This window comes from Pezoporus flaviventris, unplaced genomic scaffold (assembly GCF_033815535.1).
Source record: "Pezoporus flaviventris isolate CSIRO_AGI_PZ_B2104156 unplaced genomic scaffold, CSIRO_AGI_Pfla_v1 ptg000020l, whole genome shotgun sequence".
NCBI classification, from domain to species: domain Eukaryota; kingdom Metazoa; phylum Chordata; class Aves; order Psittaciformes; family Psittacidae; genus Pezoporus; species Pezoporus flaviventris.
In genome coordinates, this window is record NW_026892568.1 from 7488985 (window position 1) to 7514876 (window position 25892).

A 25892-nucleotide genomic window follows, 5' to 3' on the forward strand; every position below is an offset into this window, starting at 1 on the left:
AGTCTGGAGAGCTTAGGGGAACTTCCCTATGCACGTCTTCCTCTCCTTCACAAGGAGAAGCCCTGTCACAGCTGTCTTAGTTGTGGCAGTGTGTAACACTTTAGGAAGTGCACTTGAAATAGTTTGAATGCAAGCTCCTAGCTGAAACCCAATCTATGTTACATGTGATCATACCATCTTGCTAATATGGTTCATAGCTTGGAACTGCAGGGGTTAAAAGTCTTAATTCAGAATGGATCAAGAAATAGCTAAGCAAGGACAGGTTATAATGTAGGAGTAGGCCCACACCTTCTGAAGGAACTTGCTTGGTTGTGGCCTCCTTGCTTTCTCGTTGTGGTTTAATCTCTGAAGTGGTTTCCATGTACTATGTATTGAAGCAAAATTACAACGGGGTGCAGCCTTCAAGGTGTGCTTGAAAGCCTGGGAGCCATCCTACCTGGTAATAGGCCAGCTTTATTTTATCTTGTGTTTTTCCCCAGAAGTCTCTGGGTAACGATACTGCCCTATATTTATTGATGTTTTAACGTTTACACTATTAAGAATAGTGTACCAGGGAAAGGGTATGCTTTTGCTTGCGAGTCTTGCAAAGGAAGTAGGTTTAAAAGACTTTTTCCTCGCTTGGGAAGAATTTACCTTTGGAAACTGATTGTAGGCTTCTTGGAGACCCCAGTTGACACATAGGACCAGATGCACAAGGAGCTATGAGACACCATATATATGAAGACATATTTATTAAAGAAAGGAATCAAGACATTTTTGTATAGCCAAAAACCTCCGGTTAACTGGCTTAAACCATACACTGAAACTTGCCTAGCTCTGAATTACTACTGCTAATAACAGGTCAAATAAAACTTGAAAATCAGTTTAAGGCAAAGCTTTTGGTGAGTAGGTGAGGGACTAATAATAATACCTGATTGCCGCGAAACATGACACAGGGACTTGCATAAAATCCTTGAGGGCAGCACTGTTCATTCAACACTCAGAGGGTAGGAATACGTTGTCTGCATTTAGTCTTTCATCCAATAAAGCAGGACACCAAGGTGTAAATGAGCTGTGTATATGAATGAATTTATTATTATTATATATAGCTTTACTCACTATTGATGTGCAGCCGCAGGCAGAGTATGATATGACTTCTGCTTGACAGTTATGAACAACTCTTTGAACTATAAAAGATTAAAAGTGAACTGGAACAGAATGTGCAAGGGACACAGAGGCTGCTCAGACAGACTTCAGAGATCAGTGGGTAAACTGAGCTCCATAAGGCTGGTCTAGTTTTGTTCAGATCTCCTATATGTGTTGCTTAGGGGGATGCAAGCAAAGCAACTTCTGGATCTTTGGGTCACTTCTAGAAGAGAAAACCAGTTATGTGCCTGGTATCCATTTCTGCAGGGGAGTTTGTGTTTATCTTCTTCTTGTGCAAATTTTAAGTAGGCATGTGTTTCATTTTGCCTGCCTGTGAACAGGTCTCAGGCAGAGTCTGTCATGTTCCCTATGATAAGCTTTATAGCAACCTGTAATCTCATTTGAACAGTGGAATGAAAGGCCTGAGCAGGGAAATCACACACTATGGGGATGAAACAGGTGTGTGTATGAGTATTACTGGCTTTCTCAGGAGAACTTGAGCAGTCCTACAGAGTTGCATCAGTTCTGAGTTACTTGCTAAACCTCGAACTTTTATATTTGCAGAACACTTTAATGATGTGGAAGTGAAGAGGGCTCCATTCTGCTGTTTTATCAGTGGGATGCTAATACATGCCTGCTGTCATTATCAAAGTAACTGCATTTCATCTTGATGCCACTTAAGGCCTGGAGAACCCCAAGGCAGGATTATGGTCAAAGCTCAGACAGGATGAAAGCACAGGAGTAAGGTCTTGCATCTATAGACCCATTTCCAAGTCAATGTGTTGATGGGGTGGCTCCTTCTAAGGAACAGTAATCTGTCTATGACCGATACCTAACTTTCTAACCGGGCTGAATAGCGAGGGATCAGACTGTGCACAAAAAGCTATAGCAAATACGTGGTACAGTGCTGAGAAGCTGCCACAGCTGCTTGTAAACCTGCTGAGGATTTTTTCACTGAAGACTTTTTGGCACCTTCGTAGTACTTCTTCCTTCTTTGGTCTAAAGTTAGAGCCCAGACTAGAAGGGGAGGAGGGAGGAAATCAACACACTTTGCTGGCAGTCACCAGAGTTGCCTTTTTTAATGTGAGGCAACTAAGAACTGGCTTCAGATATTCTTGGCTTCCTCTTGCCTTTTATAAACTATGAGATATGGTGGAATTCTGTCTCCAGCTTTGTGGCACAAAGGATTAATGCGTTTGAAACAGTACATAAAGCTGTCAGGGTGCAGCGTAAGCTCATAACAGTTTGTGATGATTTACGGGCTCTCAGGTAGCTAGGGAACAGCTGGACTGAGACAACAGCAGAACTGTGTAGAGAGCTGGTTGCTGAGTGGCAAACTCCATGTCACTGATTAAATACTTTGTCTTTACAGGCCGGGTTTCCTTTTTCACCTCTGGATCTGAGAACCTTCATCGGGTGGAGAAGGTTCACTGGGGCACTCGCTATGCCATCACCATCTCCTTCACTTGCGACCCAGACCATGGCATTGGGGATCCAGTCTTGACGTAATCCCTCTGGGGATGGAACATGAGGTCAAATGGAATGAGAGAAGCCCTGCAAGAGGAGAGGAAAAAGGGACATTACATCTCTTGTAACCTCACATTCAATTAGGTTTTCCCAGCTGCACTAGTATATTGTAATACACTTTGTTTTCACATGTCCGTTTTCATAGCTATGGCAAACTGTGCCTTAAAGATCATCTTAGATATGGTGCATTCTGGAGATGGTTTGTCTTCATTTCCTAAAGGCAAAGGCTACAAAGAAGAGCTCCAGAGTGGGCTCTTTAACTTATTTTTGAATTCTCCATTTTAAAGGGTAGAAAACAATCTTCTGGACCATGTCTTGACATGACTCCCATGCTGCTATTTAATCATTTAGTCTCTTCAGTTACTAAGGTGACTGTAGGAAGCTTGAGCCAAGTTAATAGAGCAAGAGGGGTGTTATTCTTTTGAACGTACCTTCTGCTGATGAATGTGTTCTCCTTAGCGTGGGCATTAGTGGGGGATACACCTGTGCTCTGGCTACTGGGACTTACTTGAACTGTTTTATTCCATTACTACAAATATTATTCTGCTGCAGACAGCGACTAATTAATACCAAGTCTGCAATACAGTTCTCTGGTTGGCCAGGAAGCCTCTTCCTTTTGGATTACAAATGCTTTGTGCTAGGGAATGTCACTGCGATAGATCCTTTTGATCAGCATTCCCAACGCATTGCAATTTTTTGGGGGTCTTAATGAAAATGATCAGTCTCCTGGTTGGAAGCTTGGTGTTGGGATTATTAAAAGCTCTTTAAGGACCAGGTAACCCTGTACACGAAATAACTGTTCAAAAGGAGAGCTGGGCAGAGGTAATCAGATTTGTGTGAGCATTCCTCATTACAGAATTGCAGGTAGGGCAGCAGGGCCTGGATGGGGCAGAGCTCAGAAATGAACGTTTTTGTGGCTTGCCATAAGCCTGTTCTGATCTCATTGGACTCAATCCTGTAAACCCTGCCTTGCTGCTTGGAAGGCTGGATAACAAAACCGTGTGAACCAGCAGGCTGTGGCATGGTGGGGCCTGAGGGAAGCTGGTGTCCACCTACCCCTTAAATTGATAGAGGCTCAAGCTGGAGCTTGATTGTAAACTATTTTGAATGCGTGTATTCATTGGGCCTAAGTGTAATCTGAAGACCAAGCTGAAGGAAATTCAGGTTTTAGTTGTTGACACAACTACAGCTGTTGTGTTGTGAAATGCTGTGGTTTCTCTTGTCCAAAGCAATGTTTTATCCATTTCCGAAAGTCTCTCAGTAGCTCTTTTTTGACCTTCTCTTTTTCAGTTTAGTACAAAGACTTTTTCTGTTAACTAGGACCAGTAGCCTGTGGTTTTCCTTGAATAATAAATTACAAGGGCTTCGGGACGAGAGGATGATTGCATTGGAGTACAGATAAAGTAACAAAGAAATGGGTAATCTTGCGACCTACCTTGCTTTCCTATTACAAGCTAAGATCGTACAGCGCAGCACATTGATAAGTAAATGGTAGGAAAACCTAACTTTGTCTCAGTGGAGTTCTGAAGCAGAGCTGTTGATTGGTTTCATTAATAGTCTCTATCATTTCTGTGAAGCAACTTGAAAATCTGTGCTTTGGGTAACTTTTTTTATGCATACAGTTTTTTCTTTTTTAATCTACCTTTTCATGAAAATAGTAAATCTGGGGGGGATTACATTGAAGATCAATATAAGGAGGACTGATGATAGGACGCTTGGACTTGTTCTCCTGGGAGTGTTCTCATTTGGTACACCAGCAAGATTAGACTGCTGTAATTTCATTTCTTTGTTCTCAAACCTGAAAATGGCTTCCTTGTCTGTGCTGACGAGGAATAATTGTTAAAATAGCTGGATGATGGAAATAATAAAGTATGTTGGGTTCCATATCTAAATACTTGTCTCAAAGCCTGTTAAGTCCAAGAAATTTGCATAACACCCAAGTTGTAAGTCTTATGTAAAGGCAGACCAAGAGCACCAGCACCTGCTTTACTGAGTTAAAACTCAATTCCTAATGTTACCTTGAGATTTAGATGCAGGTAAGTACCTGAAAGCAGTGGAATATTCAGATTAAGGGACCTGTGTGCATTTAGGTTGGGATTCTCCAGGTCTGATGTTCCAAGACTTCGCTGTGAATCCTGCTCTGCAACGCTGTCATAGAAATTGCTTGCCGTGTGTTAGTTACTGCTGTCTGTCATGTGGGCTTTGGGTTGCACTGAATGAAAATGGCACTTCTGGAGCTGCCCTCCATAAACTACTGCTCCACAGCAATCATGTTAGACCATGGTGGAAATTTCAGCTAACCTCCTGGCTTGTCATCTTTTGAAGACCCTGTGTGTTGCAATATCTCTCAGACACAGTGCATCTCATGCTATGAATTGACTGACATTCAGAAATCAAATCACGTTAATATGTGTCTTTTGGAGTGTTTAAGCTTCAGTGATGTGTTCAATATGATGACTAAACCTGTCAGATATAATTTGTGGGAGAACTTGTGTGCTGTACCTGTGAAGAGAATTCTTCTTTTGAAAGAGGCATCAAAACTCAAGGTGCTGTATGTTTTAGTACCAACTGGGATTCTTTTGCACTTGAAGCTTCAATATCTGGTCTCCTAAAAGCAGTATCTAGCTCCATGAAGAAATTAAATAGCAAATGAGGAAGCACAGTGCAGTCAAAGCCTCCAGCAGGAAAACAGTAATTGCAGAAAGGCTGATGATCCTGGGGCAGAGTGGAATTTGCAGAATTTAATGATCAAACTTGGTTTAATTTACTGTAGTCCCCTTAAATACCCTGAGTAACTTTTGGTTAAGGGTATCTCTTCTAAGTTCTTGACAGATAATTCTGCATTTGAAATACTTTCATTTCTGTGGCTCTCTGCCAGGTTCAGCCTGCCTGTGGCTACTGAGAAATGCCGTGCTCTGCTTCTTAGAACCCTGATTATGCTGATGTCAGGGTTTGTTCTGTTAAACCAGCGTAAATCTGATGCCAAGCTGCTGCAGACAGGTGCTCTTAATTAAACACACAGCAACAGCAGGATTTGCCTTGATGTTTCCCAGTTGCGTGAGAACCTTTGTAAAGAGGAAGTCAAGTCAGGAGTACGTGTTCAGAGGGAACTGGGGCGAAGTCCTGACGTTAAATGTGCAGCCTTGTACCCGAAAGCATACTTGTTACAAGGATGTGGGAATGTTGATTTGTATTTTGAAAGAAAACTATTGGTGCTGAAAGGCAAAGCCTGCTTGAGAGACGTCGAAGGGTGAAATAGAAAGTACAGGAGCAAGCCAGACTTTGAATCCATACTAAGAGTGAAGCTTCCTGAGGACTTCTGAGATATGGTGGGACTTCTGAAACTCTCTTTCCATTCAAAGCTTTGGGGGAATATTGGGAACCTCTGTAAAATGAACAGGTATGTAATCAGATGAGGTCTGTAGTGTAAAGCAGCTTTCAGTCCTCAATAGGGTAGTCTTCAAGGCTGTAGCACATAATGATGTGCACTTTACAATAAAAGTATAGTGGAAATGACATTGATAATGACTATGCTGTCAAGAAAATCTGGTTTCGTTTCTGCTGTTGGAATTCTTAGCACATTTGAACTTCCTTATAGCTTTCCTTTCCCTGGTAAATAACGATGACTGGTTTTAATACAGAGTTCCTCCTTCTACTTCTAGATATCCTTACACAGTGTTCACATGTGATCTCTGATACACTCATGTGTAGCCTTGTGCAATATTTTTCTCTTGTCTAAATTCTAGGAATAAGCCCAGGAACTGCTGCTGGAGGCCAGGGCTCCTCGGAGGGGAAGGGAAATACAAGCAGGCACCCTCCTCCCTTCCCCTCCCCCAAGCAAAAAAGAAACCAATCCCAACTCCTGTCTCCTCATTGAGTCTCTTGTGTGGAAATCCAACGAAACATTCCAAGAGTAGCTGAAGAGTTACTTCTTTTCGGAGCTACAGATGGCTCTGGCATGCATGGAGTGGTTTAGCCTCGTTCAGAAAGGCGGTCTTCTTGGGAAATCAGGCTAGGACAGCTGTTGTAAAGTGCTGGGTAGTTCTCTGCTGAGTGCATGATGCTGCCTGTAAAATACCATGCAGAACTAGCGCATACTCTGCCTTATCTCTGTGTTTGAAAACCTTAGGAAGCTGAAAGCTAATTTTACATCTTGTTTGCTGAGACGGGCTGCTCAGCTCTTTCAATGATCATCAATTTATGCCTAAAGTATCTGCATAGGCATTTTTTAATCTTCCATGTGAGTGCTGGAGGCTTGTACTAAAGCTTTTAGGATGGACTGTCCAAACAAAATAACTGTCCTGTTTCCAAACTGCACATCTATCTTTCATTGTCCTTCATCACCCCTCAAACCACTTATTTAAGCACTCAATTCTGTCCCAGCACGTATAATCTTTACCTGTAGCATATATTGCATAGGGTATGTAAGCTCAGTGCATTATTTATTCACAGGCTGGCTGGAACGGAAAAGGAGAGAGCTTTTCCCTTTCACCCATGAAGTGTATTAATCTTTGAGAAGAATTTCTAACAGTGCTGGGACTGTCAAATGTTGATCAACTTTTGAGATTTTTCTTAGCATTCATTTTTTCCAAATATTCTTTATTTTGATCCTTTACAGGCATTGTCTGTATTTGAAATAACACCCTTTATTTCAGAGAGACTTCTTTCCATCTTGGCTGTTTCCTCATATAGCTGAAGTAATGACAAGGTAGGGATCAGTGCTGCCTGCCGTTGAGCATTCTTGTCTGTCATGATGACTTGTGCATGGTGAGCACTGAATTTTGAAACAGGTCCTATAGAAACTTCTTTTCCTTTTGTTCTTTGTCAGTGACTGTTTTGTAGTGATGGTGGAACTGCTCCTTTGTGAACCCTCATTGACTTTAATGGGATGCTGCATGGGCAGATCAGGCTGCATCACAACAAGAAATGCTTTGCTTGGTTAGTTCTTATTGTGCAATCAATAAAGCAGCCTGGAAGTACCATCTCTTTTGTTTTTGTAACCTCTAGATGCATCCAAACAAAGCAAAACCCTCAAAATACTTCGATTTACAGCTGGATAATCTTGAGGCTGTCCAAGCAATCTGGACGGATTGAATCTATGAGCTGCCAGGTCAGATATATTGTTAATAATGAACTTCACTGAGAACTTCACTGGAGACTTCAAGCTGATGACTCAGTGTAGATGTACTGAAGGAGTATGTACCTGAAACCATAGTGCCTCTTCTTGAAGGAAACAGTTTATTTGTAGGGAAAAGCTGAGATTTTTGGAGCATTCCTGTTACTTGCTTCGGGAAATTTCTTGGAATAGGCCTCCAGTGTTCAGAAAGTTCATTTTAGAAATTGATATCCTTCCCATTCTGCTGCTAACTCCACCACCACAAAAAGCCAACTAGGGTACTAAGGCATGATTTTTGTGGACAGACACCTTGAGAATTTGTCTCTTCCTTGTTCCTCAGTTTATACAATTACATTAAGCTGTATATGCAGGTGCCTGCACACTTTGCTGCTCACCCCACAGAAAAATACCTTAATGTTTCCTTTTGAGACTGTTTCTCAGTGCCTGCGTAAGGCCTCTGGGAGGATTAACCCCTCAGAGGTGACCTCCTCGGCGTCAGACTCGCCAGCCAGACCATAAAATCTGGGGGGAATAAACAACAGCAGTTCCTAATGGAGTCATTTTGCCTGTGTTGGCTCTGGATGCTGGTTTCTTCCATTCCCTCTAGCAGACAAATATCATGTCTGATTTATGCTACTGATTTACGTATGTTCTGGAAGTGCTCTCTGCATATTAGGGATTTAAATGATTCACTGAATAACCCCATAGAAAAAGGCCACATTTTGCCAGGTGATGCAAAACTTAAAAGCTGCTGTAAAACCAGACAAACTCTAAGCCCATTTAGTCCTTACACTTCTCAGCACAAAATAAGTGAGAAAAGTGATCTTGTACTTGCATTGTTTCTACTTCACTATGGCCGTTCTGTGGGCAAAAAAAATTGTGTTTTTCTCATTTGTCCCTTTATTTTAAAGGGAGATAGGAATTAGTTAGGAATTCCTTTCCGCAGGGAGGAACATGATCAAAATGAATTGTCGTTTACTAGTATGAAAAAAGAAACACAAGACAAGTCAGTCAAGCAGAGGGGTAAGCTAAGTTTAAGATGGTGTTAGACAGCTGAAGGAGCCTTCTCCCACACTGAAGCATCTGCATCGACATGGAGCTGATGTTTTTCCCCCTCCTTGGTCTACTTTATTGTTTCCTTAGAAGGTCAGACACACAACTGGTAGCTGGGGGTTTTCAGGCAGCACAGCTCTTGCTGTTAAAACCCTTCAGAGACCTTTCAGTGGGACCTCTTCCTTGGTACCATTTAGTGTCCATATTCTGTTTGAATTAATGGTGAATGTTGAGTAGGCTGAAACAAGCCATGCTGCATCCATCCTTTTTAAAAATGGTAAATTAATCTTTCCATCTATCTTGTGTATCAGCTGGGCCTTTTCTAGGTGATAGTGTCCTCTGTGTATGACATCTGTCTGTTGTACCTTTTCTGGCACTAGGTGGACTCTAGTCCTGTAAATAAGAAACAATCTAAGAAGACTCAATCTGTAAATATACAGATCTATACAGAATTTTTTCCCTTGGAAAAAGAAAATAAGAGGGTTTGAAAAATTCAGACTTTCTTGAAGCGTAAAAAGAGCAAAGTTTCATTCATTTTGCAATCCTTTAGTTGAGGAGCAGGGGATGTGTACCTGCTCCTTGATACTCTCCATTGAGAATCTACTCAGCTTTTTCATGCTTGCACAGTCTCTGTACATCTAGTCCTCTCCCTGCTTTTTCCCTTTCTAGTTAGACACGTTTTTTGAGATCTTCATCCATTCAGACCACATGCAGGCAGGGAGAATCTCATTCCTCTGCCTCAGCACAGGCAGGAAATAAACGCATGTGGATTTCTCAGGAAGGCTGTTCTCATCTCGAAGCGTGCCCACCTGAAAGCACATGGCTCAGGAGGTGATGAAGGCACTCACTCATGTCACATTTATTAGTGCCAAGAGCCTTGAAGTCTTCCATCTTCACAGCTGACTGCCCACTGCCTTTGAGCCTTGGTATTTTCATCTCTACAGCTGGGACTTGATACCTCTTGACTTTGTTTTCTAAATGCTTTCAGCACCTCCAGTTGGCTTGTGAGTCACTGAATGCTGGTGTGCTGCAGAAATTATCACTTTCAATACAAGTTCAACACGTTTCCACTCTGTAGCTAAGATTTTTATCTAGGCTTAGGAGCAGGCCATTAAAACTCATCCTCTTCTAATCATTCTCCTTAAATTAAATACTTCAGCCATACGGCATGCACGGAAGGGCAGGAATCAAAAGCCTTTCCATAGGTGAACTGTACAAGGAGATACTTTTGAGATGTTTGGGTCTAAATTAATTACTCTGTCCTCTGGTCAGGCCAGCTTTGTGGGTTGCAGGATCCTGAGCAGGGCAGAGGCAAAGGGGTTTGAGAGTAGCTGTGCTGTTCACCTGACTCCGCTGGAGTGGGGAGTGTAATAGGACTGTAATTGTGTGGATGCTTATAACTCATATATTAAAGTTATAAAGATGGCAAGGGTCATGGGGAACAGTAATATCCTTTTATTAGGCTATTTGACTGAATTGAGCTTTAAAGCCTTGGTTTTAATTAATGGAGTAAGTGGCTCAATTACCTTAAATCTCATTGTCTGCCTCTCCCCTGCTCATCAGCTGAACAGGGTTATTGAACCTCACTTTTCTTTCCTTCTAGTTGTGGATGGACGTGCAGGGGACGGGTTGTGCAGCAGGGAAGAAGACTCAGCTTGGATATTAGCCTGCCTCCTGAGGCTGCAGTCACTCCTTCCTCTAAGACATCCGTGGCTATTTCCTAGGCACTGGTGAGGGCTCATTCCTGGTACGGAGGAGGCAAAGGTGGGAGCAGGACTAGGATACTGCAAAATGCTTTAGATGAATACGATTTTAGTTCTCTATTAGTGATGGCATGCTTGATGAATGCATTCTGAGTACTCCAGCCGCACCAGACTGGATCACTTAAGAGACAAGTATTTTCCAGTTGCGTTCCAGGCCTTCAAGGGGAGGACAGCATGTGTACATCTAAGTCAGCTTTATTCATGAAGCAAGCCAGTAGTTCAGGTTTAGTGTCAGTGTGACAAGTAAATCTGCCTCTAAATTAGCTGCCTTGACACTGAGAAATACTATTTTGTTGGGAAGAATACAGGTGTGGAAATAATGCCTGACTTAATGAGCTTATCTAATCTCAGTCTGCTTCCGGAGTACTAGCCTGACAATACTGAAGGTAGTTCTTTTTAGGATAATAGCCAAGAATGCTTCCTAACCACATGAGGATTTACTATTTCTCAACAGCTGAAAAGCTGAAACTGATCTGAAATATGGAAACTTCATAAAACTGAGCATTTTGCAATATTGGTGTATTGTGACTAAAGCTGTGCTCTGCATTGGCCCAGGCTTAAATCAGCCCTCGGCATTTTTACGAGTGACTTAGATGAAAATTGCTATTCTCTGTATTTCTACAAAATAAGTTTTAGATTGTTATTATGGGATCTGAGTTAGCTGCAGACCTTTTCTAGTCTTAATCCTCCTTAGGGACTGCTCCTATTCATGTCTGATCATGGGGAAAGGGTTCTGCCTGCCTGCAGGCATCTCCCATACCCTGAAGGAGCTCCCCAACAGCAGGGGTGTCAGCTCAGCTGCATGATCCATCCAGGAGACAGTTTCTCTAAACAGTGGAGATGGTGTTTATCCCTGGGCCAGGGCTCCCATCAATTTGTCCAGTTTATGCTGGGAGGAGGCAGTAAAACTGATGCTTACAAGAATTCTGACTGCACACACTCCTGTGCAGGAAGCCAAGAAAACCCTTGTGGCCCTTGGCTCTGCTCACGGTGGGTGGTAGAGACCACCCCAGGAGGAGGTTAAGGATATGGTAAGGGCTGGATGGTGTGATCAGGCTGTCAAGTCCAAAGTGCAGTCAGCAGCTGGGATGAGGAGGACACATCTGGAGACTCTAAGGAGGTGGTGGCATCAGGAACAACTCTATGGGGGAATGAGAAATAATACTTGGGCTTTTTTGTAGGGCTCAGCAAGACATTACAGGTGATGGGAAGGGCGAGACCTCCTGCTGCTGAAGAGGTGCTGAGAAGTAGCAAATGCTAAATCTGGGTAATGGTGAGTGCTGAACAGCAAGGTCTCACATCCCAAATGACACTTGATGGGGATTGATACCTTGCAGGTACATGTGGCGAGGAAAGGTAAAGCTACCTGATAGCCCAGTGACAACAGCAGAGTATGGGATCCCTTCACAAGAAGAGACTGAAATAGTTTTTTAGAGACATTTAACTTCCTATTGAGGGTTGAGATTAGTTTGCTGCAGCTTCATCACTGCCCTAGAAGTAAAAGTGGCCCCAAACACAGACATTAACCTTCCAGGACATCATGAGCTCCATTAATTTGGAGCAGTTTGGCAAAATATCCAAGGAAGGACCCAGTGGAGAGCAGTCAGTTAGTTATCATTCCTGATCATTTATACTGCCCATGTGAGAGTTACAAGGTTTGGATTCCATTGCGTTCAACAGTTTCCTAACCACAGCTAACTGCAGCAATGCTGTGGCTTCGTGCTGCTGCAAGGACCCTGTCAAGGCTGTCAGGTTTTAAAATCAACCTGCTTTGGCAGCTCTTCTGTTTTGCAGAGTTTGCTTACAAAAGCTGTTAAAAAATTATGTTCCTTTTTTGCAGCATTGACATGAAAAGCAGCATACAAGAAGTTCATGGGTGCCTTTGTAAAAGACTGGTTTGTCCCCAGACAGGAGAGATCTGGCTTATTCTAATATGCTGATATTATAATACTAATTCTTAATTCTAATGTCTTCCTAATAGAAAAAAATGTTTCCTTTGTTCTGAAGCATATTGTGGAGGATGAGCTTCAGCACAGATTCTTCCTCCTCTTTGTGTGTACCACAGGCAGGACTGCAGGAGCTGCTACCTCTTGGAGGCTCTGCACATTTTCACTGTGGAAGCCCAAAGGGGACAATTCTGTCAGCTGACACATGCTAGTGAACAGTTGTTTCAGCATGGGAGTCAACTGCAGGTGTTCAGAAAGGAGGGAAAAAAGGCAAAGCAAAGCCTTGAAACCCTTGCACAGCCAAATCCCATGGGCGTATCTGCAGAAGTAGTCACACCTGACTGATACTGGGCATGAAGAATATGATGTGTTGAATTAATCTACGGCAAAGGATGAAATCACTTTAAAAAGCCCAAAGGAAAATAATTATTTAAAATCTATTAGCTCATTGTTTAAAATGAAGTTGTACTCAGCTTGAGTCAAATGATACCTCCCATTTGAGTCTTTCCCTCAAAACTCTCCCCAGAAGTGCTCGAACAAAATGCCTTCCGTTACAAGCCTGACTGGATTCACATGCAGATACTGGACGTTCTTGATGCACCAGTGAAGATGTGACTATAAGCTGTAAATGTTTTTTGTCCTGAGCACCGCCTTGCAGACTCCCCAGAGCCTCCGGGAGTTAGTCCAGGCTCCAGAAAGCATCCTCTGGGTGATAAACTTGCTTCCCAAGCCTTAAATGATCACAAACCTCAAACAGAAGAAGCATGTGCCCAGCAACTCTGTTAGATCAGAGCAACAGAGAAATGACCAGGGCTCAGAAGCTTTCCTCCTGCTGACGCTTCCTGGGCTCTATTAAATGCTCATACTTTGCTATTCTGTCTGTAATGGCATTTTTTGAATCAGATGAGAATTTGGTCCCCAAAGTGCCTGAGCACTTACAGGGAAGTTGGTTTTAATTAAACATCTCGCTGGAGATTGGTGGCAGCTTCAGAGTGATCTTAATACCTATGAAGCCAATTGTGGGAGGGTCAGAGCTATTGGGGAATAAGGACCAAACCCATGACAGCACAAGGTGAAGAGCGAGTGCCATCTTGATGTCTGAAGTCCAAGAGTAAAGAGAAAGCAATTCCTGCTTCCCAGGCAGTGTGGGTAAGCAGAGGCTTTCAAATCCAGGAAAGGAGAGCACTGTTTTGGAAGGCTAAATTTAGCAGTGATTAAAGGAGCTCTTAATTAACCAAATACTCCCTGCCTTCCCAAATGATTCAATAACTGAACAATTACAATGAGCTCAGCAAGTAATTACCATCCATTGTAGGCTTTGCCCTTGCCAACTGCAGCCTCAGAAACCACCAGCTGTTCATGTGCTGGGAAATGAAGTCCATGAAGTGTGAGGCAAGTAACTGAAAACTGAACAGGAAAAAACCCCACAGCTTCAGAGGCAGGGTAAGGAAAACTGCTCCCTCGTGCTGAGCCATTAAGTGTGTAGTGCCTTCCCTGCTGAAGATCCATCATAAAAACTGTTAGTGTGGATTGAAGTACTGTTTTCATGGGTGCTCTGGCAAAAGATACAAAGGTTCCTGATGGTTATTCTGCTTCACAAGGCTTTACAAAGCCTGCCTGGGGGCTAATGCATATCTCTGAAGAGGGAAGCTGCTGCCTTACTCACTGACCAGAAAGGAGAAAACTGAAGGTAGAGCCCAAATGCTCTGAGAACACAAGTCTTAAAGGTATTTCTAGCTGCAGTGGGGTAAAAGTTGTTGGGTTGTGAATTCAGCCATTTACTGGTCTGAATGGTATTTTAAACAAGAACAAGCTCAAGTGCATTGAAGTTTTTCACCCAAGATTTTAACAACAGGTTTGAAGTTGTCATTTCACAAGTGCTACTTTTCAGGGCCTGTACCTGTATTGGTTTATTTGCCTGGGGTGGATAGTGAAGCTGATGGGACAAGAAATAATTATTTTTTGCTTGATTGGAAAAATGGCTTAATCCTTTAAACCCACAAGACTGCAAAACCAGATGTACCAACCTAAATGAGGGGACAGAGGAGGCTGAGGCTGGAGCAACAGTAAAGCTTGTCAAATTATTCTCCTAGCTATGCAAACATAACTTCTGTAATGTAGTTGAAGGATTTGCTTATAGCAATCACGCTTGCAGAAGCACACCTGATTGCTGATTAGGTTCTGGAAATCAATAGGGACTTTTGCCTTCCTTGCAGACAGCCTGAAATGAGAGATTTGAAATTAAAGAGGTAGGAAATTTCCCCAATGCCCTGCAACTCTCAGTGGAGTATTAAGAGTCTGACAGGTGGTAGTTTTAGCTATGGAGCAAATTGAGGGTGGAAGCAGAGTCCCTGGGGGAGGCTGCAACTTGTTGCTGAGAAGGAAATGTAACTCAAAGGACAGAACATGCAAAGACAGAACAAGAAATCATGAGATTAAAGTAAGAACACCAAAGATAAAAACATGCTAAAACCAACCACGTTTCTACTGCACAATTAACCTAAATGGTCACATTTGATCCATTATCTTTCTGTTAAACATCTCTTCAGTGTGGGCAGGAGAGTCTGTCTATGGCAGGCAATGGGAATGCACACTGTTAAGGCAGGTCCTGGAATGAAGTCTGTAATTATACATAGACCCTCCACAGACTGAGCCTGAATGGCACACAGCTCCAAGATAAACGTTTACTGAAGAATGTGTTAGAAGATAAAAATGCCTGTTAAGATGCTGCTTTGAGATCTAAGCTAATGTGCTCTTGCCAATGAGTTTCTCTGTTTCTTTCTGTGTCCATCAGAAGGGCAGAGACCCTCTGCTCCTGATTGCTCCATGCTGCCTCTCTAATTCCTCACTCTGCATCATGAGAGCTTAGTGCTTGTAGTGGAGTTCAGAGCCTCCCACACTGGGTTTGCTTGTGAGCACAACGAATAGGGCAAGAAGGGAGGAGGACTGCAAGGAATTTAAGCTGGGAGTTGGCTGCACTTTGAACAGGGCACCTGGTTGTCACATCAGCCGCTGGTTCTGCACCAGGGTCATGCCGGGAGGTGAGATTTCAACACACTGCTAAGTTCCTGCCACTGCCTGCTCTGGAGCCCCCTTGGGTGCCTATCTCATCCCTGTCCTATTTTCATGCCAGGTGTAAAGCCTTATTACCAGAGGCAGCATGATGGCAATGTAGTATTGCCATCCTGAGCCTCCTCTCAGCATAAAGCAATTTCTCAGTGCTCTCATTAAGATTAATGAATAATTCAGTACGACACATTAACTGTTTGCCTTTTGCATTTTGAGGCAGGGCACTTCTCAAAGCCCTTCTCCCCACACCCGAGGCCTGTCTCCCATGTTCCCTGCTGGGACTGTGAACATGAGGCATAGAGTTGGGAGGACACAGTTTCCCAAAGCTGTGAAGTTACAGTTTTAGTTTTTTCTTGTCTTTATTGGACTAAACCCAAGACTTCTTACAGGTTTGAGGGTTGTTTTTTCTTCTGAGTAACAGAGATAGATACTGAATACCCAGAACACGCAGTGCCTCTTACAGAAAACATTTACTTTATATGGATGGAGGTAAAAGATCAAATGATGCTCCAGCAATGTCCCCAATCCCTCCGCTATAGTCGCCCCCATTTAAACCAGACCTGCAAGGAGTTTTCCCCCTACCACTGGGCACTGCACACTGTAGGGTTTCACTTTCTCATCCTGCTTAGAAGAAGCTGTTGCAAAGGTCGAGGAGACGCTTTGAAGTTTGAGACGTGTTTGCCATAATAGACTTGCCTTTGTATTAAACCAAACAAACAAATGAAAACAGCCAGGCAAAGTTAGGGGGTTGCTATTTCCTCTGCTTCTGTTGTTGAGAATTACTCGTGCTGTGCCTCAGGCGGAGGTTCCTCGACAGATTTAATCATTCTAAAAAGATGCCAACAACAAAATGTCAGGGAAGCTCTGCTGTGTTCAGCAATCACTGATGAGCGTTGGGATAATTCTTTCTGTTCAGCCTCCTCTGCACCACAATCCTGCTGGTAGTACCCAACCCATAATATGGGGAAGAAGAGGCCCCCAGGAGGTAAAGAAGAAAGATTTTGCTTTCTTACTGTATCTCCTGATATCATTTTCTTGCTTGAGGAGGGGCTTTAGAGAGGGTATGGATGCATTAAAATGATGCTTTTATCAGGAGGTTCATTTCAGCTGTGTTCCCAGTGAAGCCAGCTGAGCACAGCTGCCACTGCTGTGGGGTAAGTGATTATCTTTGCCATTAATTAGAAACCAGCCAACTACCATTAATGAAAAATGGAGAAGTTCTTGTACACCCACGTTTTTTCTGTTTGACCACTAATAGCTAACCTGAACCCTAAGTTATCCCTACAGGTAGGCCTTTCTCCTTCTATGCCTTTAGCACCTCTCATCCAAAGATCTCAGACCGTTTCACACACATCAGTGATATTTTAAAACTCTTGTGCTTGTGATGGAAATGGTGATGCTGTTTTCTAGGCACTCAGTGAACAGTGACACAGGAATAAACGAGTTCTCCAAGGTCACAGTGTAAGTTAAGTGGTGATTTTCTACGAGAAGCCAGGACTTCTGGCCTCTCCTGGTTTAAACTAATCTCTCTTCAGCTCTGATGGTGAGTGCTATCTCAATAGGCATCTCCAGCATCAACTCCCTTAGAAATTTCTGGATTTTATTAGCTCTCTTGCTCTTAGCCTGCCTGGGTTACTTATCAACAGTACTAGTGCTCTGGGGATGAATGGCCTCTAAATCCCCACCAACAGAGGATGTGAAGAAAGAGATAAATATATACACTTGAATGGGATCAGATAACTGCTGCTACTGCGAGGCATGATACAGGCAAGTGCTGTGGACTCCTGTGTACTCCTGCTACTGCTCCTTAATCTGAACATTGTCCAGAGTCAGAAAGGTGCTTTCAGAATGCGGGGATTAGAGGTAACTAGGGCTCCAGCTGATTTTAGAGTAATGCCATTCCCATTTCCCCTTCTACGGCATTAAGTGAAAGAAAATAACAAATCTGTTACAAAGAAAAAGCAGAAACTCCATTTAACTCTAGGGTTACAGGGATAGTTGGGAGCTGCCAGCCCATGCTCCCTGAAGGGAGGATTCTGCAGGACTCAGCACCACTGCCCACTGCTATGCACAGCTTGTCTGGTGGGACCTGCATGTCCCTGGAGGTTTAGGTGTCCTCCCTCTACAAGTGTCTTCGAGAGTGTCGCTGTCTCTCCCCCTTTTACCATTACTTCATTACAGTTAATTTAATGCCTTCATTCTTCTGGATTTTAAATCCAGTGGAGCCTAAGAAGCCATTGCTATGTAGTGCCTTTTCCTGGGAGGATGCTTGCAAGAGCCAGTGCTGTGCTTCTCAAATGTCAAGCTGATATTTAAAAACATAAAAGGCATAGAATTGGTGTGAATTTGATGGATGTCCCTGGTGAGGTTTGCAGGGGTGCATATATGAAGTGGTAACTGTCTCCAAACGGCTGTGTTTATAGACACACCACATTTAGCCTTAGGAATCTCCCTTGCTTTGTTTGGATGAAATCATGTTTGGCTTCAGCTAAGAATTCAGGAGCCGAATTCAAGATCCTAAGGGGAATGCACAAGGAAAGGCTAATAACAACGCAGAGACACACTGGCCTAAACAAGCTGAAACAAACTGAGCAGATTTTACTTCTCCAGCATTAACACCACTCTGGGTTTAGAATTGTATCCTCTGCCAAGCACTGTTATAGGCTGTTATTGTTGGATGTTTGATTTTGCACAAGCTTATTTATTACTTTCCCTCCAGGTACCTTGATGGAGGGGTTGGGGTGGGACCTTCTGCAAGTTCAGCCTTCTCTAGTAATTTCAACAAATGCTTCCTAACTCTTCACCTTGTTTCTCACTGCAGAAGCATTCCTAGTGGTTAAAAAAAAAAGTTTCATTTAAATTAGAAATTGAGAGAACCAGAAAAACAGAGCCCAAATGCCAGGAGGATTCTTTGGGATTTTTCCCCCCCTTTCCTCTTTTAATTGTCTTGGATGGGGAAAAAAGGGAAAATGTTACAGCAGGGTTTTTTCTGCTTTGGTATATCCCATTGGGGAACCTGTTTTGAGGGGGACAAGACAGCTCTAGCTGGGACCACAGATCACAAAGCTGAGTTCTGACTATTCAGAACCTGCTGAGATGACGTTCGTCTCCCCCAAAGGTTATAAACCTCACACTAGAAACTCGGTGTGGGCAGAAAGCTGGATTGTTGAGCAGAAATATTTACATTTAGAAAAAGCCCTTAAATGTATGTCCCTTTCTTTAATATACCTCAGTCACTTCTTTCAGTGTTAGGTCTCTGACAGAACCTTGTGGCATCCTAAAGGTTTGGCTGAGCGAGCCGGCAGCGAGCTCCTCCATCAGCTCTCACAAAACCCAGCCTGGGCTATCCACCCCCCCAGTACTTTGCTACCGACTGGCACATCCTTTCTGCCTGGTGTGTTTTAGATACATTCCCAAACAAGGGCAAAAAAGCTTGTATAATGATAATAGCAATAATTTTAAAGGCTACTTATATCCTGTGAAGCTGCAGCTATGATTTTGAAGATAAAGCAATATATTTCTTATAAGCCACAGCAATTAACTCCGTGTCTCTCCTATTCCCTAGAAAAACTTGAAACTAACAGCAACAACCAATATTATAAGGCAGAAACCCCTGCAGCTAGGCTAAGCTGTATTTAGTCACCAGCTCTGGGTGTTTCTGTGGGTGCTGGCAGTGTGGATGCTGTGCAAAATGACAGGAATAAAGTTAGTCTGGATTCAGCATGGAAAGAAAACGTGGGAGAGGGAAGTTAGCACTTGGGAGTGAGCTTTCTCTTCAAAACAGGCTTTTGCTTTTCAGATGTTGTAGTAATGTTATACTTCAAAGATATTAAGTGCTATTCTATAGTTAGGTTGTGCCCTGACGGTGTGGAACCCCTATGTTACAAAACCTAAAATAGCCAGTTTTCTTCCCCAGACCTCAGGATGGAAGATTGCTGCTGCCACCAGAGGGACTCAGGAATACAACGGTAGGAGCCGAGCATCCCCGAACCAGCCGAAATTCCCAGCAAAGACATCTGACCTTTTGGGGCTGTCTTGAGGACTTCTCAGGTGCTGTGTTATCTGCTCCCATGACGGGGGTAAGAGGTTTACGCACTTTCTCCTCTCATCATGCTAATGGAGTAGATTATGAATTTAGTCATCCTGCCTGTTCTCCTTGGTTAATGCAATTGGGCAGCAAGACGTGAGTTATGTAGTGCACAAGGTACAAAACACTCCTAAAATCACCCCTTTTTCACTGGCTTCCCTGGTATTCAATCACACACCAAAAACGGCGGTTGGAATAGGAGTTAGAATATTAAGGATGTGCTTGCACTCGTGCTTATATTGTAATGTGGGGCTTTCGAGCATTTGTTGCAAATTTGGTTTAAAAAAGTGGGGAGAAAGATGGTTAAAAAATGGTGTGGCTTAAGGTGAAGTCTGCAAAAATTCAGTCAGGTTTAAATGGATTCTCCTGTGTCTGGTGAAAACAACCATTCACGCTTGTCCCACAAAGGACTGGTGTTCTCTTTTCAAGTGAAAGAGGAAAAATTGCCACTGCTGCAGCAGATACTACCTTAGGTTAAAGGACGCAAAGAGCACTCAGGATGAAACTGCATTTCTTTCACAGTCTGAGTTGCCTTCTTCTCTTTTCTTAATCATAAACCCCTCAACCCTCAGGGGTGCTGGAAAAGATTATCTAGTGATTAAACTAATTTCTTTCTTGTAAAGCACATGTGGAGTTTTGAAGTTACAAGCTCTGGCCCAACAAGAACAATGCTGTTGCCTTGCCTAAAATTACCATTTCTGTTTTGCGGAATCCTTCAGCAAAGTATCATATATAGTAAGTTTTATAAAAGCATTATGAACCACAGGATTACAGTGATTTGGGTATGATAAATGATCCTAGGGTACATACAGCTTGAATTCTTGGAATGTAGAAGAACAGAACCATAGGGTAGTTTGGGTTGGAAGGGACCTTAAAGCGCAGCTACTTCCACCCTCCTGCCATTGGCAGGGACACCTTCCACTAGACCAGGTAACAGCCAAAGTAACATTATTTACAACGAAATCCACACATTTTGCTCAGTTACAGCCTGACAGATTTTCCTGTTGTTACTTCAGCCTCCTGGCCTGGGATGCTTTGGATTTACCGTAAGTGACAAGACATAGGGAGTATGCGAAGTCCCATCTGGTTGTGTGTCTATCTCAATCTGCATACACTTCTGTGGCCTCTTTGGTTGAGGAGACAAGACGTGGTTTTAGTCTTATTATTCTGGGAGTTTATTTATCCTTTTTAGTGCTGGGGACAGGTAAAACCTCTCCCTCACATAGGAAATAGCCTGAGCTGCTTTACAGCAGTTTTGCATGGCCTGCACACAAGGAGATGTGCTTATGAATACTGAATCCTACCAAACCAACACCCTCCCCAAAATACTCTGGGTGAGCAGCGAGCAATGCTACCCATTACAGGTGACTGGAGAGGACTCTGTGCTGTAGAAAGCCTGCAGCAGTCCCCTTCCAAAGCCACCTAATTTGTTTGATTTAAATTGATTTGGGTTTGTTGCTAAAGGAAGACACAAAGTCTGTGTCCTCATCTCCAAAACATGAGCACACCAAGAAGAGTCAAGGCCCAATTACAGACAACAGGAGCTCAGTTAAAACATCTGCTCCTGCAGGATATTTATGGAGTGGGTCAAACCTACTGACTTTTGGCAGTTTAACTGGTCTGATGGGACAATAAGAGGGATGTTGTTTATGTAATTCTTATTTTAAATTGAGCTCTGATCCCCGGGAGTATGAGTGGCTCCTGAGGAGTCATGTTTGCGAAGGTCTGCACTGTGACATTCTCCACAGGCTGCTGAAGAGCCATCATTCATTACACACAAAAGCATCTTCTGCTTGCTGGCCAGTTAAACAGGCTCTCCTCTGCCCAGCCTCTTTGGGGGCTTGTCAGATTTACTGGTTCTCTCACCATAGTAACCCTGTAGGATAGGAGAGAGGACCAGTGCTGAGACAGGACTAGGATGCAGCACATACTGGCTGAAAAACCTTATGAGTGACAAATACCTAACATTTTGCCTTTCATCTGGATGCTTCTCCATCAACCCTTTGATGTTTAATGCTCTGATGATGTGGCATGGAAAGCACATCCCATACACACTGTGATGGTGAGCAGGGTAGCAGAATCACTTCTGGGGGCTGATGTCTTGGGAAGCATACCCCGAATCAAATCCTTCTGTTTGTTTATACACAACTTAGGTTACAAGTATAGATCTCACCTACTCTGCGTTTTCATGCCTTTTTTCACGACTTGTTTTCTGCTTCCTCTTCTTACTAATAACTATGTTTTTTATTAAAGCAGAAAGCGTATTCCCTAATACTCTTTTTGATACATATACAGCTCTTTCATCATTTGCTACCCCTTCCATACCTGTTAACAGATACCTGATATGCCTTGCAACTATTTCATGTATGGCCTTGTAACACTGTGGTGGCTATGTGGGCTTCCAAGGACCTTTCAGGGGCCTTGGCCTGAGCAATGGAACTCAAGACAAATCAGCACTGTGTCAGGGCAGGATGCACATCAGGGTGGGTTTTTCTTCCTATAGCCATAAGGAAATACAGTTTTCTCTCTCAGACGTGGCAAATGGCATGTGCGATCTGGAAGGGCTGCAGCCAGGATGTCTGTCCAGCCTCACCAGCATGCTTCCCAAGAGCAGGATGGCACAGCACACCTCACAGATGACGCATGTGCTCCAACCTTCCCACGCCACCTTTTGAGTTAAGCCTTATCTTTGTTATTCTTATATGGGAGTGACTTCCAGCCTCAGAAATGGGAAGCAAAGGAAAAGTAACAATGACTTCAGAATTCAGAATTAAAAAATGAATTAGTTCCTGAGAAGTTGTTCCTAAAAACTGCTGAAGCCTGAGTTCCCTGCCAATTCCCACCATGAACTGTGTGTTAGTCCCCGTCTTTCACATAAGGAAATGGGCTCCATTAGGCCTATTTGTTCTTCCCAGTTTGGTAGTCCACACAATGCTGGAACATGACAAAGCAGTCACCAGTGTTTCAAAGACAGTCCCATGATCACAAGTAATAAAAGCAAGGTGAGTTACTTATTCCCCTCTCCCCAAAACACACCCAAACATCTGCGTCTAGAAGAAGAATGCCTGACTCCTGGCACAGGAACGTGTGTCCCTGGTCTTCATCCAACATGTGCCCTGAAGGCTTTATTTTTCTGCTGTTAGTTGAGTGCATAAAATCCAGCATGTTGCTGGGCTGTGTTCTCTGCTCCCAATCCCAGGCTGTGCAGTTGGCACTTTGTGTCTCTGCTTTAGCACAAACATATCCTGAAGTTTGGTGTGTGACACAAGAAGATCACCCAAGGACACGGGAACACATTAATACTGCAGAGCTGGAATGGGACTCTCTAAAGCACACAGGGGTTGGAGTAAGCCATAAGAAAGTGGAAATGACTGTTCCTTAGGCAATTGCCAGTAGTCCCTGGGTATCAGTAGCTGCCAACAATAGTTTATGCAACTCATATCGTGCTTCACCTACCTCCAGAGCCTGTCCCTGAACATGAAATAGGAATACTGAACACAACTTCATCCTTAACGTGCATGAGCTCTAGAGAGAACAGCTTTGAACAGCAGCCTCTCCCCGGGTAAATATACCACCCAGCCTGGGGGAAGAGCCCATGCAAGGGGAAACCTGATGATGGTCCAGTTTTTGATCAGCCTTTATTTTATCAACTGAGGGTTTACAATTGTTTAGATGCTTACAGGCATCTCCAGTATCTGGTGAGGATTTTCTATGGGGAGAAAATGAGCAGAATACACTGAGGCAAAATGTTTCTGATCAAATGTCATGAATAAATTTATCCCTTTTATGATGACTCCCATGATACAGGATTCAGCCAATTTTCTTTGAGCCTCAGGTCTTTGAGTGATAGGATTATAAGACATTTTTCTTTCTTTTCAAGGCAAATTTTCAGTTTTTCAAGCCCTGTTGTACTGTTAAGAAAGGGACCAACTTAAAGAAAATCAGTGGCAAATTCAAATCACCTTAGGCAGAAACCCTAAAAAAAGTACAAGGCTTTTTTGTTTTCTTTTAATGTAATCCTGTGGTTTCTGAGAGCTTACCTTGTGGGTTTTGAATGCTTGGAGTTTGAAGTAGTGCTGCAATGAGTTTTAAAATAGAGACTTTAAGCTTGATGAAACTGTAGTGCAGTATAAAGTAATAGGAAAAGGAGCTTAAAGGTCTCTTTACACACTCAAAAAAGAGATAATGGCAATAGATAGGGCAAATCCAAGGCTTGCAGCTAAATTAAGCAATACCATGACAATTTCAGACCTTTGCAGATCTGACCCAGCTGTAGCTCAAAGACAGCACTGAGAAGCCACGCAAGAGGAAGGGTGTGCAGAGCTGGAGTTGGGCAAAACTCAGCAAAGAGTGGAAAGAGTTTGTGATAGAACCCAACAAGGTATCCACCTCATCTTCTGCACCCAAAACCAAAGTCCTGGGTGGTTGCTGGCTCCCGACAGGACCCCCCTTACAGCCCTAAGTCAGATGGAAATTTGGATGCATCTCATAGTACTTGGGTTCACACAACTTCTTGCACCTAACTGAAGTGACTGCCAGAAATGAAGTTTTAGGACCCTTCAGGACTAAGGGGTCCCAAAGCCCTACCTTGGCCAGACGCTCTGCTGGTCCTGGTGTCTCTGAAGCACCTTCTCTTCCTCACTTGTCCTTCAGTGTTGCCATGCCCAGGGCCTCCGAGCTGTAGTCGTACTGGTTGCTGGAGGACATGGACCGTCCCCAGGAGCACTGCAGGTTGGAGCCCCTTTTGCGGAAGGAGGATGTGAACCTGTAGAAGTTGCGGTGCCTGTTGCGCAGGTACTCCCGGTAGTTTTTGGTGAGCAGGGTGTAGAGGAAGGGGTTGATGCAGCTGTTGCTGTAGGTCAGGCAGGTCACCAGGTAATTAATGCACTTTTGGGTTTGGGTGGTGAGCTGGAGGGAGCTGCTGTAGAGTCGCACCAGTTGCCAGATCCAAAATGGCAGGAAACAGGCCCAGAAGACCAGCACGATGCTGAAAATCATGATGAGGACCTTCTGTCGGGGGGATCTCTTGCTCTTCTCTTTGTGGGGAGGGTTCTTCTGGGACTCTAGGTAGGTCCTGGCCAGGCGCGTGTAGAGGAATCCAATGATGATTCCTGGGGCCATGATGCTAGTGCTGAAGAGCACTGTCAGGTAGGTCCTGTAGGCGTCCACGCTCCAGGTAGGTGCACACATCCTCTTCACCTTGCCCTCTGCCTTTCCCCCCTCGGTCAGGGTGACCATCAGCATCATGGGCAGAGTAAGGAGCAGTGAGACCGACCAGACAGCCCCTGCTGTGACCTTCCGGTAGCCCCGTGACCTCTTCAGTGTGTCCAGGGGCCGGGTGACGGCCAGGTAGCGCTCGGTGCACATCAGAGTCAGGGTGAAGATGCTGGCGTGCATGGTGAGCAGGTCCAGGCTGAGCAGGATGCGGCACCCCAGGTCCCCGAAGTACCAGTCCTGAGCCAGGTAGGTACAGACGATGAAGGGGATAGTGGAGAGGTAGAGCAGGTCGGCCAGGGCCAGGCTGACGATGGAGCTGTACATGGGGGCGGCGCAGCGCGCCGAGTGGCACATCACCACCAGCGTGTACACGTTGCCCGCCACGCCGGCCACGTACATCACCGACAGCACCGTCCCGAAGGCCGAGGGGATGAGCAGGGGGCCGCTCCCGGGGCCGCCGCCGCCCGCCGAGGAGTTGCCCCCCGCCGCCGCCGTCCCGTTGGGCTCCATGGGCGGCGGCGGCGGCCCCGTCAGCCTCGCACCAGCCCCAGAGCTCCCAGCCCCGGCGGCGGCCGCTCCGCCCCCCGCGGGAGGTAGGGCGGTACCGGGCTGCCCCACGGGGAAGGGCCGCCCCCCGCCCCGCCGGGGCTCCTGCAGCGCGGAGCGCAGCGGGCAGGTGCTGTCCGGGGACAGCGCGGAGGGTGCGGAGCGAGCGGGGACCGCCGCCGATCCACCCTCAGCCCCGGTGGGGAGCCGGCGCTGGGGGCACACCGGGAGCGCCCCGTTCTCCCGGGTGTCTCTCAAAAGCCGCCCGGCAGATGCAGGCTGCGGGAGCTTCCTCGAAAGTTTTCCCGGCCGCTCTGCTATAATTCGGCTGTTCCCTGCCGGGTTTACGGCGCTGGCGACAGGACCCGCGGCTCCGCTTCAAGTCATCAGTCAGAAATCTCTGTGGCCAACAGGCAGAGCCAGTGTGCCCCTGGGTTTCTCGG

The 25892-nt window shown here is 44.5% G+C and overlaps 2 protein-coding genes across 2 annotated transcripts in view; one reads left to right on the plus strand and one right to left on the minus strand.

The window, feature by feature from the left end:
• Positions 1-4544, plus strand: part of OGFOD3 (2-oxoglutarate and iron dependent oxygenase domain containing 3) — a 40246-nt gene extending 35702 nt beyond the window's left edge. The window contains exon 9 of the mRNA XM_061455634.1: positions 2498-4544. Coding sequence (XP_061311618.1) covers positions 2498-2634 — 137 coding nt within the window. The 3' untranslated portion in view covers positions 2635-4544. The remainder of the gene's footprint in view (positions 1-2497) is intronic.
• Positions 715-25454, minus strand: LOC133270417 (urotensin-2 receptor-like). The gene is made up of 2 exons (XM_061455621.1): positions 24274-25454; positions 715-2679 (listed from the first exon to the last, which is right to left on the minus strand). Exon 1 carries the CDS (start codon positions 25411-25413, stop codon positions 24325-24327), a length of 1089 nt encoding a protein of 362 aa, XP_061311605.1. The 5' UTR covers positions 25414-25454; the 3' UTR covers positions 715-2679; positions 24274-24324.
• Between the last annotated feature and the right edge of the window lie 438 nt (positions 25455-25892).

Excerpts from the sequence above, each read along its gene's own strand:
- LOC133270417 (XM_061455621.1), bottom strand. The coding sequence starts at position 25,413 with ATGGAGCCCAACGGGACGGCGGCGGCGGGGGGCAACTCCTCGGCGGGC.